We start from the raw sequence: 14,413 nt of genomic DNA on the forward strand, positions 1-14,413 counted from the left end.
TCATCTAACAACAGAGTATCAAAATATGAGAGGCAAAAGCTGATAGGACAAAAGGAGAAACAGACAAATCCACTATTATAGTTGGACATTTCAATACAACCTCTGTCAGCAACTAACAAATCCAGCAAGCAGAAAGTCAGTAATAATATACTTGAACTGAACAGTACCATCAATCAACTGTATCTAATTGACATGTACAGAATACTTTATCCAACAACAGCAGAATACACATCCTTCTCAAGCTCACAGGAAAAAATCACCAAGATAGACACAATCTGGGCCATAAAATACATCTTCACAAATTTAAAAGACCAGAAAATGATACAAATTATGCTTTCAGATCACAGTGGAATGAATTTAAAATCAGTAACAGAAAGATAGCTGGAAAAATCCCCAAATATTTGAACATTAAATACACTATTAATTAACATGAGTAAAATAAGAAATCTCAAGAGAAATTTTAAAATATTTTGAACAAAGTTAAAACAAATACACAGAATATTGGCATTTATGTATACACCAAAAACAATTCCTAGAGGGAAATATATAGCATTATGTGTGCAGGGAGGGGGCAAAAGTCGGTTTACAGTTGCTTGTATGGAAAATAATACAATAATGAATAAATAATACCAAATAAACACTGTTTCTCATACAACTGTAAATGTACTGTTGCCCACCCCTGTATACATGAGAAAAGGAGAGGAGCTTCTGGGCTGGTGAACATGTGGAGATTCAGGGAGCAGGGGAGCTCCATGCCCCTTCCCACATCCCTTGTCCTAGGCATGTCTTCCATCTGGCTGTTCCTTTTATGATAAACTGGCAATCTACTAAGAAGCCAGTCACAAAGGACCACATGTGATTCAATGTATATGAAATAGGTGAAGCTATAAAAACAGGAAGTAGACTAGCAGTTACTTAGATCTGAGGTTGATGGAGGAATTGGAGTGATGGCTACTAAGCATACAGTTTCTTTTTGAGGTAATGAAGATGTTCTGAAATGAACAGTAGTGAGGGCTGCCTACATGAACCACCGATGGTTCATCACATTCACAGTCATTAAATATGAATTTCAATGAACCAAAAACCATTGAACTGCATAATTTAACTGGGTAAATTGTATAGCATGTGAGCTATATTTTAATAAAGTAATTTAAAAAAGAAAATGCCCATATTTTTTAGAGAAGCAAACTTAATGTAGCACGATGTTTAGAATATGCTTTAAAATTCTTAGCAAAGAGATAAAGGGACAGGATGGGGTAGTTAAAGCAAATGTGGCAAAATCGTTAGTAGCTTTTGAATCTAGGTAATGAGTACTATGCTATTCTCTACTTGAGCAAATTTGAACATTTCCTCTAAAACAAAAAGGCAAGTACTTCCACAACAAAACAAAGACAATCTCCTCTAAAGCAACATCTAATTATTAGGTACCTGGCTCTCTTGACTCTGATATCTTTTAAGCAGAATAAAATATTACACAGTACTCTGAGAGCCATTTATCATTTTGCCTGCACTACAAAGTAATTTCACTTTAAATGGTAATTACAAAGATGAAGCCTGCAACTTCAGATTTAACAAGATTTTCAAATTACACCCATATTACCACTTTTTGGACACATTTTTCCTAATGCAGGCATGTGGCTCTATAAAATTGTTAAAAATCAACCGTGAAGCGGATTACAGCAAAAAATTTCCCCAAAAATGATACCTGCTGACACAGCACCGATAATTATCAAAATATATTCTTCCTCTCTCATAGGCTATAGGTGACTTGGAATGAGTAGTCCAAACATTCTTAAACTTAGTACTTTCCTGAAAGACACAAAGGATTTTGGTTTAGGAATTCTATAATAATAAAAGCGTAATATGCTAATTAAACTAGACAGCCAAAAGACCTTCTGGATGTCATGCTGAAAGTCCTTCCCAGCAGCGGGGGCTGGACAGAGATGGTTAGGGGCCATCAGGCAGGCAGGTAGGCCAGCGGTTAGGAGCCAGCGGTCCTGGATTGTGAGAGGGCTGTCCAACTGCCATATAGACCCAATCCTGGCAGTTGGACATCCCTGAGGGACCCCGGATTGCAAGGGTACAGGCCAGGCTAAGGGACCCCCTCTCTTCCTCGCATTCACGTATTTCCTGCACCTGGCTTCTAGTAATTCATAAGCCTCTACTGTGCACCCATTTTATGATGGATAGTTAAATTTAGGGTTTTCAAATAAGTTTCACGTATGTAATTTAAAAACATTATGTTCAATTCTTCGTCACTCTGCCTCCCTCTCATGTTTTGGTTTCAGTGGGGTGACCAACTTTTCAAAAGATTGTTTGCAAGGAAGATATAAACAGCTTAGAAAATTAAAAGCTTCTGGCGGTCCTATTAACACCTATTTACTAATCCTCCAGGTTCAGGGCATCCATGCCCCTCTCAAATACAAATAACCTTATGAAAAGGGGGCTCTACCGCGTAAAGTCAGCACCCCGGAAGGCTTGAGCACCCCAGAAGGCTTGAGCACCCCGGAAGGCTGGAGCACCCCGGAAGGCTGGAGCACCAGGCGCCCGCAGCCCTCGGTCCCGCCCCCCTCAGGCGGTCACCTGGCACACCAGCGCCCGCAGGATGCCCAGGTTCGTCCTTTGCACGGCGCCCGCGTCGCCGGAGAAGAAGCCCAGCGCCCGGCGGCTCAGCCGGCGGCACACGTTGGGCTTCCGGGTCGGGCCCATAGGGGCCGGAGAGGGGCGCGATCCAGACCCTCGCGCGGAGCAACGGCCGCTCCGTCGGAACCTCGAGGCCCCAGCTCCCCGCGGGGACCAGGACAAACGAACACGGGGGCCGGGCTGCGGGGCGCACGGCAGGGCGGCTCGGGAGACACAGACGGCACCGCCTGGTCACCAAGAAGAGGGGAGGGAAAGACGCCCCCTTTACGGGCTGTCCCCCAAACGCCCGCTGGTCCTTGCCCCGGCTGTCCTGCGTCGCCCCCAGAACACGCAGCCTGCAGGAGCCGCCGGTCCCTCCTCGGGAAATGTAGTCCCCGGTGCCTCCAAGGGAGCCGGGCTCGCTCCCAGAACTACAGTTCCCATTAGGCGGCAGGGCACCCGCTCCGGCCGCTGGTCCCGCCCCTCGCCCCTCGCCCCGCCCCGCCTATCCCCCGCGCCCCGCCCCGCCCCGCCCGCTTCTATCCCCGCCCCCTCCCGGCCCCGCCCAATCGCCCTGCCCCGTTCCCCGCCCCCGCCCATCGCCCCTCTCCGCTCCGAGCCCCGCCCCCCGCCCCGCCCCGCCCCCGCCCCTCTCCGAGCCCCGCCCCCCGCCCCGCCCGCCCCTTCTGACCTGGCGGCGCCTGCACCGTCCTGGCGGTGCGCCCTTCCGGTGCTCGCTGGCGGCAGAGGACCCTGCGAGCTTGGTGCTGCAGCCTCCGTGTGCCCCGCTCTCAGGGACCCGTCCCTACCGCCCGGCACCCCCCCCGCCTCTCGGCCCCTGACTTGCGCTGTGGGAAGCACCGAGAGAGGCGCGGAGTCGAGAGCGCCCCCCAAAGCAGCGTCCAGCGCTCCAGGTACGCCCCGCGGCTTTCCCCTCAGGACCACGTGGGATGCTGTAGACGAGGCTCACCGTTAAACTTTTTGGGGTCTGTGTGTATGTGAGTTAGTGGTGGGAGATGCTCGGCTTTCCCTCTAAACTAGGGTTGAACTGCTCTTTCCCGAGGCCCGCCCCTCTGCGGTGTGCGAGGACTCAGGCTGGTTTTGAGATAATTGCTGCATTTTCCTTCCTCGGGCCTTCTTCCCCCCCCCCCCCATAATGGGAATACAATGTGAAGTGCTTACATTCTGATTGCGCTGCCTATGGTATTCCACGTTGACTCATCTAAATAAAACTAAATGACTATCGCTAGGCCTGCCCGCAGAGGCAAAGTCCCCCCTGCACTAAGTTTCCCCGAATCGTGCCCCGGGTGGAAGTCCCCTTGCTGAGTCCCTGCAGGGTGCTCTTTGCACCTCCCACGTGGGCTGGGCGCGCCACCTCTTGTCCGGTAAATGCGCGAGGGAGAGATGGCATTTGACCGACAGCAAAAAGTACAAAACTGAGTGGGCGTGTGAGTCACAAAGTGCTCAGTATAAATTTTAACCTTATCTCTTTTTTAACCCTGCTGCATTTCCTCTAGGCGAGGGGCTGGGCTTTTGCTGATTTTTTTTTCATAACTTATGTACAGCATGCTGTGGAGCGCTTTGTGTATCTTTAGACAGCACTATACGAGTTAATTTGGTCATTTCATGAATGCAGCTGTCTCTGAGAACACTGGGGCTCAGAAAAGATAACGGAATTTTTGGCTGAAACAAAATTCAAGTAATTGCGGAAGTGAACGCATCATCTCTTTTCTCTCTCCTTCCCCTTCGGCTACTTTTTTGTCTTCCTGTGTGGTATTTACCTCACCACCAAGAGACCGACAAGCCAGATGCCTTCTTTTTCTTCACCCACAACCAAGTCCTTTTGGTTCTAACTCTTGAGCATCTCCTCATCATATCCCCTGAGTAATGTAGGGTCTCCTCCATTTTATCATATTAATAATTAACAGCCTCCTTTCTGCCTTAATACTTTCAAGTCACCCCTCTACACTGCTGCCAGAGTGGGTTTTCTGTCACAAATCCGCCATTTCTCTATATATCTGTGCAGCTGCCAATCACCCAGAGCAGAATTTCTCGAACCCGAGTAAATACTTAGGATTCTCTTGTTAAGTTACAATATTTTCAGGATGCTAAATATATGCAAATATAAAACTATATAAATTCCTTATGTTGTATCTTTTATGCAACTATTAACTTATAAACGGTTTAAGTTAAATTAAGCAAAACTATAAAACAAACAAATTCAAATGAATACTTATTCATTGTTTCCAATGAGCTTTTTGCCAGGCCAGTCATCATTTCTCTTTCACTTCAGTGTTTCTCCCTCTCCTTTACTCTCTTTAAAATCAATAGAGACATATTAAAAATAAAATGAAATGCAGAAAGAGTTAGGATTAAAGGGTTCGTAGTAATGTTTTTAAAAGTATATTAGTTATTCAAAGACTATGTATGGATAACAGCATAATATGTAAATAATAATTATAAATTGAATACTCATATATCTATCATCAATTTAAAAAACACACACAAAATAACCTAGAACATTACTTAAAAACTTGACATGTCCTATGTGCCCTTCCTAGTTCCTAGCTCCCTCTTTCCTCTTTATTTAGATAAGATATTGTTATTTTTAATGTTTTTGAACATTATATAAATTGAATCATACTGTATATATGTACTCTTCTATAAATTGCCCAGTTTTTCCAACATTACATTTGACAAGGTACCTGAATTCATTTATTTTTACTACTGTATAATGTTTTATTGTATGAATTTGCGACAGTTACCCATTTGCCACTGGCCAGACTTCAGTGTCTTTCAGGTTTTTTTATTCCTAGAAAAGTGCTGCTATAGGCATTCGTAAACCTGCCTCCTGTTACACTTGTTAAAGTATATGTTTGTTTTCTCTTGCTGTGTAACAAATTACCAAAAACGAAGCAGCTTAAACCAATACCATTTATTAGCCCTCATTTTTTTCCTACATGAAAAACCACTTGTCCCAGCACCACCATTGCAGTGTCTATCATTTCTCCACAGATCTGTAATGTTAACCCTTGTTTTATATCAAGTTTACATTCATGGTCAGGTCTGTTTCTAGGCTCTGTTTTCTCTTCCATTGTTCTGTTTTTCTATCCCTAGCCTAATACCTAACCAACTTTTTTATTTTTATATTAAGATATTATATGTGTACATATCTTACCATTGCCCCCCCCCCCCCCACCCTACTCCCATACCTGCCCTCACCCCCCGGTGTTTTGCGTCCATTGAATACCTGACCAATTTAATAGTAAGGGTTGAGAGCTGGTAGGGCAAGTCCTGTACTTATTCCTTTTCTTCAGGAGTATCTTTTGTTTTTGCAGTTTGCACTTTCATATATGTATATTTTAATTTCATAAAGGAAGGGATAGAGAGAGAGAGAAAAAAAAACATCAATGATGGGAGAGAATCATTGATCTGCTGCCTCCTGCACACTCCCCACTGGGATCGAGCCCACAACCAGGGCATTGCCCTAATGGGGAATCAAACTTTTACCTCCTGATGCTCAACCACTGAGCCACACCGGCCAGGCTCATATATCTTTTTCTTTTTTTAATACATTTTTATTGATTTTGTACAGAGAGGCAGGGAGAGAGAGAGTTAGAAACATCGATGAGAGAGAGTCATCGATCAGCTGCCTTTTGCACACCCCCTACTGGGGATGTGCCCGCAACCAAGGTACATGCCCTTGACCAGAATCAAACCCGGGACCTTTCAGTCCCCAAGCTGACGCTCTATCCATTGAGCCAAACCCGTTTCGGCTCATATCTTTTTGAACCTGCGTAAGTACTACCAAAAAATCCTACTGGAAGTTTGATTGGTATAGCATTAAATCTGTATATATCAATTTGGAGAGAACTGGCATCTTTACCATATCAAATTATCCTATTTATGAAGACAATGTGTCTCTCCATTTATTTTAGTTCTTTAGCGTCTTTCAATGAAGTTTAATAGTTTTTCTAAGAGAGTTCATAATTTGCAACTTCCTCAGTACATTGTTATATTTTGGCCAGAATTATAACTGGTATATTTTTAAATTAGATTTTCTAACTATATTTTTTTGCTAGTATATAAAAAAAGCAGGTGTGGGTTTTTTTGTGATTTTTTTTTTTTTTTTTTTTTTTTTTGTATATCGGTCTTCTCTTTAGCAACCTTGCTAAATTTTATTTTTAATAGTGATAATTGTCATTTGTAGGGTTTGGGGGATTTTTCTACGTAGGTAATCATGTCCTTAGAAAACTGTGACTGTTTTGTTATTTCTTTCTCAGTCCTTACCTTTATTCCTCTCTTTCTTCCATTGCTAGCTAGGACCTCTCGTGCAGTTGAATAGAACCAGTGATAGTGGACATTCTTGTCTTATACACTTTTATAAACTTCTAATAGTTCACCATTAAGGATGACATTGTCGGTTTTTGGTAGCCACTCTTTATCAGGTTAATGAAATTCTTTTCCATCCCATATTTGCTAAAAGTCTTATTAGATTTTTAATTGTGAATGAGTGTTGCATTTAATCAGCTACTTTCTCTATTTGCTGAGGTGATCCTTTAATTGTTTTTCTTTAATCTGATAATTTGGTGAATTTCTGATAATTTTCTAGTGCTAAAACAAACGAGTTAATTTAGAGAAGTTGTGATGTGTTTGTTTTTCATACATTGTGGGATTTGGGCAGCTGCTGACTTCGTTTCTCACTCAGCTTTCTGGACTTTCTCTAGCTTTTGGTCTCCAAAGATTTCTTGTTCCTTCTTGCTGACTCAGTGACGCAGTTAACAAGATATATATTTAAATATATTTAACCAGCCTCTTGTATTTCATAGTAGAAAGGTTTTTGGAATATGAGGTTCACCAAATGATCAGTACTAGAATTCTACTTTCTTATATTTTTAGTGTAAAAGTTTCCAACCATCATTTCTTTATTTTATTTATTATTTTTTTTATTGTAAAAGTTTTACATATGTCTCCTTTTCCCCCGATTGACCCCTCTCCCAGCCATTCTCACCCTGGGCAAGCCCCCACCGCCCGAGTGTCTGTGTCCATTGGTTTTGCTAATATGCTTGCATATAATTCCTTTGGTTGCTCTCTAATCGCGCCCCCAACTCCCCTGCCATTTGTCTCTGCCATTCATCATTTCTTTCTTCTCTTCTTCTTGTCTCTATGCACAGCCATTTCCCTCCCTTCTGAAAACAAGGACACAGTGCTGTGTAGTAGAAAGAGCATCACACAAGAGTTGCAAGGCACAAGTATAGTGCCAGCACCACCACTTAGTGAGATCTTGGCCAAGTCACTTATTCTGAGTTTCATTTAATCATCTGCTAAAGTGGGGACACTCAGGATTGAAGTAAGAATCACATGAACTTATAAATGTGAACACGTTGTGAGAGGAAAGGATGAGAAGCAAAGATGTCAAGTACATTGTGAGAAAAAAGTAACAGAAACAGGGAGTTTGGGGAGGGGAGAGGGTTGATTAGTAGAATGGAGGATTTTTTATTTTATTTTATTTTATTTTATTTTATTTTATTTTATTTTATTTTATTTTTTTAGGTTGGTGAAACTATGCATTTGTTAAAATCCTAAGAGCTTTTTAGCACAAAGAATAAGCAATGTATGCAGAATTTAAGAAGGTAATTAAGGGGTAGTGTGGATTCTAGGATGGAATGCAGGCTGTAACAAAAGAATCTAACTGTATTACAAATGTACGAGGTAACTAACCTCCCTGAAGGGGCCAGGGAAAAGGTACTGACAGAAGTAACTTTGAAAATGAAACTGTAAGGCGAAAGACAATAGGAGCTATGCATATGTACTATACTCTTAAGTGAATGTTTCTCACAGAGGTATGGGTTAACAATTCTCAAACCACTATTCCTGTGTTCTGGAATTGAATAATGAATAACTGGTTAATGGATGTTGGTAATCAGGTTCCTTATTGTTGGAGTGAGAGGTTATAGACAAGCAAGAGGAGAAGGCTAGAATGATCCATCCACATGGTAATGAATTAGAATTGCAGACATTAGTATGGACTCCAGTTTAGCTTACTTTAGGTACAGATGGATACATGGAGGAACATTGATAGTAAAGATGTGTATATACTTGATTTAGTATGTACATACAGTTCCTTGCTTTTGTCAGTTGAGAGGACCTAGAAGCAACATGGTAGCAAGGAGCACATCCAGTACCCAGACCATTCTTCAAAAAAAGGAGCAAGTTCTGCCCAGCTGGGTGTGGCTCAGTGGTTGAGTGTCCACCTGTGAACCAGAAGGTCACGGTTCAATTTCTGATCAGGGCACATGAGCGGGTTGCGGGCTCAATCCCCAGTGGGGGGTATGCAGGGAGCAGCCAATAAATGATTCTCAGTGATATAGAAGCCACAAAACCTGATAGGATCTACTTCTTATGGTCATAGATGTTTCTCTCTCTCTTTCTCTCTCTGAAGTCAATTTTAAAATTATAATATCAAATAAGATAAAAGGAACAAATGCTCTTTGGAGAAATGGCTGATTCTAAGATGGGATCAAGGCACATACATATGAGCCTGCAACATCTTGTAGTGCCAGCAAGTAAGTAAGTGCTAAAAACAAAAACACAATGATGGGAGTGTGTCAACAAAGGATATAGGAGCCAACTGAAAAAAATAAAGTATTGGGTTATAATCCAAAGTTTAAAATGATTATCTGTGAGTCCATCTATACTAATAAAAGGGTAATATGCAAATTGGTCAGGACACCCTCACAATAATGATTGAACAGCAGGCTACATGGGGTGACCAGGCCTGCAGGGGGGTTAGTGAGGGACAACCAAACAACTGAACAGCAGGCTGTGTGGGGTGACCAGGCCGGCAGGGGAATTAGTGAGGACAACCAAATGACTGAACAGGCTGTGTGGGGTGACCAGGCCGGCAGGGGAGTTAGTGAGGACAACCAAATGACTGAACAGGCTGTGTGGGGTGACCAGGCCGGCAGGGGAGTTAGTGAGGACAACCAAATGACTGAACAGGCTGTGTGGGGCGACCAGGCCGGCAGGGATTGGGGGGGAGTAGGGGCTACCAGGGTGGCAGAGGAGGGCAGGAGGGGGCAACCATGCCAGCAGTGAGGGGCGACCAGGCTGGCAGGGGGTGGCAGGTGGGGAATTTGGGAGTGATCAGGCTGGGGGGAGGGGGGGGAGAAGCTGTGAGAGGTGACTAGGCTGGTAGGGGGGATAGTTGGAAGCAACCAGTCCAGCAGGGAAGCAGTTGGAATGACCAGGCTGGTGAGGAGGGACAGTGAGGGGCAACCAGGCTGATGGTGGTGGTGGTGGTGGGGCAGTTAGGGGCTATCAGGCCAGCAGGCAGAGGTGGTTAGGGGTGATCAGGCAGGCGGCAGGAAAGCAGTTAGGAGCCAGCAGTCCTGGATTGTGAGAAGAATCCAGGATTGGAGAGGGTGCAGGCTAGGCTGAGGGGACCCTCCCCCTGTGCATGAATTTTGTGCAACAGGCCTCTAGTACTATTATAAACACATGATTGAATAAATAAATAAATGGGAGAGAAGAGAATAATCTCCCGTGCAAAAGAATTCTTATGTAGTTATTCTTACCTTAAAGAGGTAGAGTGTAATTCACTGCTTCTTAAGTGTGGGCTGCCCGTAGCCATTTCCTCTCAGGGATGCAGTATAGGAAGGGCGGGGGTGCGGGGGACAACTTTAAGCGGAGAGACCTGTCACCTCCTACCCCAGCCAAGTGATCAAGGTTAACATCCACAGTGATAAGTTATGTTCGTATGGTGTACCCCTGATATGATGTGAGGAGAACGGCAATTTACTCTGTGGTTTTCCTCCCTAAAACCCATTACCCCAGTCTAATCATGAGAAAAATATCAGATGGGTATTTATTGAGCATTTCGCCAAATACCAGATCAGCACTCCTCAAAACTGTCAAGGTCATCAAAAACAAAGAAAGTCTGAGATACGTTAGAGCCGAAGGAAGCTAAGGCGGGCCGATGACTAAATGTAATGTGGTGCCCTGGATAGAATCCCGGAAGAGAAAAAGGACACTGGGTAAAAACGGAAGAATATGAATAAAATACGGGCTTAAGTTTATAACAATGTATTAATATTGGCTTCATTAATTATAACACCTGTATATACTAATGTGAGATTTTAATAATAGGAGAATTCCATACTACCTGGAACTTTTTTTTATAAATCTAAAATTGTTTTAAAATTAAAAGTATACTTTAAAAATACAACAGAAATATGGAAGGTACCACTATATAGAGGCAGCATAGCTTTAATGATTAAGAAAGTGAACTCAGTTATTGGGTCTGGATCTCAGCTTTACTAGCTGTGAGAGCCTGGTTATCCTAAGTAACAACCGTGTTTCTCCGAAAATAAGACCTACTTACAAGGTTTCCTTCTGAGTGAAATATAAGGCATCCCCCAAAAAAATAAGGCCCCCCTAGGCTAAACATGAGAGATTTGGTCCACTGATTCTGAAAGAAATGAAGTCACAAGAAATTCACCAGGAAATTCAGAAATTGGATTGTTCTGATGATGTTCCAGAAGATGATGATATGATTGTCATTGAATAAATGAGTAAATTCTTGATACTGTAGGATTCACAGTTTGTCTGGTTTGTGCTGACAACTACTGTACCACCGTACCGTATATAGGTAATAAATTTCCTTTATTTTTATTTAATAATAAATGTGTACCGTATTCTTCTTCATGGAAAAATAAGACATCCCCTGAAAATAAGACCTAGCACATCTTTGGGAGCAAAAATTAATAAAGGACACTGTCTTATTTTTGGGGAAACAGGGTAGAAGTACTTAACCGCACTGTGCCTCAGAGTACTTGTCTGTTAAATGGGTTCTTGGAGAACTAAATGAGTCACTGGATGTCAAGCACCTAGAGTAAAGCCTGGCACACAGCACTCTATAATTCTTTGATTCTGTTTATCATTGCTACTTTGCTTTGCTCTTTAGTTTGGGGAGCTCCATGATATTAGCTGGATTTCACTGAATCTCTCTTCTTCGGCATACTGATTTTTAGCTTGGAACTCCAGCAGAACAGTGCCCGTAAATCTTTGTTCATAAAGGGGAAATGATAGAGATTCAAGGGAAAGCAGGACCAGAACTTGAGGATTCCCAACACTGGTTTCATGCTACACGAGTGAGTGATGCAGAAGCTAGAAAGCCTGACAGGATCTACTTTTTATGGGCATAAGCATGATACACATTGAAATGCTGAAGTTAACTTTATTTGGTTCTCAGGAAATTCCTCACTAAAATGTCCACTTCCCTTGTTAAACTGATGCTTCTTTTAGGAACAGGGCACTCCCTCCAGTGCAAATCACTCAGATTTAGGATTCAGCATCTAAAATTTTGGTGATATTTGAAACAAAATGAAATAGCCTAAGAAAGATGGAATATGCAAATTGACCATCACACTGTAACAAGATGGCTGTGCCCACAGCGGAGGTCGAGGTCCCATAATGAGCCTTAACGAGCAATCAGTGGGGACCTGAGGCTGTGTGGTGCTGGGCCAGGGCAGGGGACCTGAGGCTGCTGGTGGGGCTTGACAGAGAACATCAGACTGTACCCCCTGCCCTGGCACCAGGTTGGGGGACCTCAGGCCATGTCCCCCACCTGGCAGAGCTTGACGGAGGACCTCAGGCTGTGCCCCCTGTCTGGCAGGGCTTGATGAGGGACCTCAAGCTGCACCCCCCACTCAGCAGGGCTTGACAGGGGTAGGGCGAGCCGGGTCTGGACTTGCATGATTTCAAGGCACGCATGCGTGGGTGAGGACTTGACTCTAGTTCTTATAGCATGCCCCAGACTCTGACAGGAGGAAGATTTTCATATACATTTTACTGATTTTCTTTTAATTCTGACACTTCTATTATAGAGGAAGGGCAAATAGCAATATTAAAATATTTCCTCTAATTAATTTCCTTTTAATGTGCACAAATTTTGTGCATTGGGGCCACTAGTATTATAGAAACATGTTTTAGGCCTCCTTCTTCTCTACCTAAAATACATACCAACTCTTAAGAAAACTCCCGATGGATCAGCAGCACAGACAGAAGAGTGTCCTGAGAAGGATGTAGAGCGTGGAGTGAGGAGGCCTGCTTGAATTGTGGCTCTGGTATTTTGTGATCAAGGCAACTCACGAAACCTCTTTTGAGTCTCATCTCCCACATCTGTAAAATGGTGATAATAAAAAATGCTTGTTTGCCTTCCTTTCTCAATTATAGGATTGTTGTAAGGATTAGGTGTGAAAATGAGAGCTTCCTGTAAGTTGTAAAACCTATACAAATATAGTGTTATAATAATTCTCAGGTTTTCAACCAGAATAAAGCTCTAAAGGGTCTTTATTAAGTTTGCAGTCATCTGCATACCTTTATTTATTTATTATGTAATCAGGTGAAATCATTTGAATTTAAAATGCTTTTGATGGTGGGGGTTGCAGGGGCAATGGAGGGGGGGAAATGGACATCTGTAATACTTTCAACAGTAAAGATAAAGTTAAAAAATAATATAAATGCCTTTGATGGTATATTTTCTCATGGGACTTCAGTTTTTATGATGTTTTCTTTGGTGTAACCAATGAAGGCATTGTTTTGATCTGGGATTGTCTCTTGGGGTCAAGGGCACAGTTTGAGAAGATGGTTTCCAAACTCTTCACTGAAACCTGGGAGAGAACACAAAAGTGTGTTCCTGTGACTTGGGAAGTTGTCTCCTTCAGAAACAGACCCTCCTGTTCTGGTGCAGAGCTGACCAGCAGAGGGTGCAAAAGCTTTCCCAGGAGTTGAGATGGGCAGACCAGACTGCTGCCATCTGTGTTTGCTGCCTGACTATTCACAAGTGCTATAAATGAAAAGGTTCTGGCACATCAGAAACAGTTACCAAATGAAGAGGGAGAGCAGCCATAATGTCACACAGCACTGTAGCAAGTAGCAAGTTCCAGCCATAGTTGGTGAATAGGAAATCTCTGGGTGACCGGAATTTGACATTCTGGTATAAATTACTTGTCTGTTTTCCACCTCCTCCGGCTACTCTTTGCCTTTTTTAATAATTTCTTTCTCTTTGCCCTCCCTGCTCAGAATCTGCAATTTTCTGCCTTAACCTGGTCTAACAAATTGGGGTCTTTTAAAAGTAGCCTTTCTCTGGACTTCTTTGGCCATAGTGTGTTTGGGTCTTGAATCCAGCCACCCATGGCACCCTGTCTGGATCCCATTAACCGGGCTCTATTAGATTCCATGCCGTCTTCCCTCCATGTGACCACCAGAAAATTTTGAAAACCTTTCTAGTGTTACTGTTAATACTGCCTATACCATCTTTTTTTTCTTCCCAAGCATGGGTCCTCTACCCGTAAACATTATATAGAATTATATACTTAGTGATTTAAAAAATATTTTTATGTTTTCTGATTATAAAAGTAGCTTGAGTTTACTTAGAAAGAGAAAAGTACATTCAAAAATTAAAAAGAAAATATAAGGATCTCCTTGAACCTTTCAATGACAGATAACTGTTATAAATTTTTCTAGACCGAGGTGGAAACCAAGATGGTGGCATAGGTAAACACCTAAACTGCTGCCTCGCACAACAATTTCAAAACTTCAACTAAAAGCAAAACGTCTATCACCCAGAACCACGAAAGGTGGCTGAGTGGAAGTTCTACAACTAGAAGGAAAGAGAGAAGAGCATTGAGGCGTGCCCAAGCGCTGAAAATCTGAGGTACGGAGGTGTGTGAATTGGGCTGGTGGCAGGTGTCTGGGTGCACTGCTTCTTTCAACCCGAAGGAAGACA

The 14,413-nt window shown here is 42.9% G+C and overlaps 2 protein-coding genes across 11 annotated transcripts in view; one reads left to right on the forward strand and one right to left on the reverse strand.

The window, feature by feature from the left end:
• DCAF17 (DDB1 and CUL4 associated factor 17) overlaps positions 1-3,100 on the reverse strand; it is a 34,936-nt gene extending 31,836 nt beyond the window's left edge. For 2 of the 7 annotated variants that reach the window (XR_004984867.2, XR_004984866.2), the window contains exons 1-2: positions 2,584-3,100; positions 1,706-1,809 (exon numbers count right to left, since the gene is read on the reverse strand). Coding sequence is in view for 3 of the 7 variants with exons in the window: in XM_036421078.2 (XP_036276971.1) it covers positions 1,706-1,809; positions 2,584-2,709 (230 nt within the window). In the remaining 4 variants the exon portion in view is untranslated. Of the gene's footprint in view, positions 1-1,705; positions 1,810-2,375; positions 2,403-2,583 lie in introns of those variants that run through there. The other 5 variants (XM_036421078.2, XM_036421077.2, XM_036421081.2 and 2 more) reach the window with 5 other exon arrangements.
• Positions 3,101-3,305: 205 nt separating this feature from the next.
• The window catches only part of METTL8 (methyltransferase 8, methylcytidine), an 89,190-nt gene continuing 78,082 nt past the window's right edge, over positions 3,306-14,413 (forward strand). For 2 of the 4 annotated variants that reach the window (XR_004984868.2, XM_036421084.2), the window contains exon 1: positions 3,306-3,536. The gene's annotated coding sequence lies outside the window, so the exon portion shown is untranslated. Of the gene's footprint in view, positions 3,537-14,219; positions 14,342-14,413 lie in introns of those variants that run through there. The other 2 variants (XM_036421082.2, XM_045575306.1) reach the window with 2 other exon arrangements.

Source organism: Pipistrellus kuhlii, unplaced genomic scaffold (genome assembly GCF_014108245.1).
Source record: "Pipistrellus kuhlii isolate mPipKuh1 unplaced genomic scaffold, mPipKuh1.p scaffold_m20_p_7, whole genome shotgun sequence".
In the NCBI taxonomy this organism is placed as follows: domain Eukaryota; kingdom Metazoa; phylum Chordata; class Mammalia; order Chiroptera; family Vespertilionidae; genus Pipistrellus; species Pipistrellus kuhlii.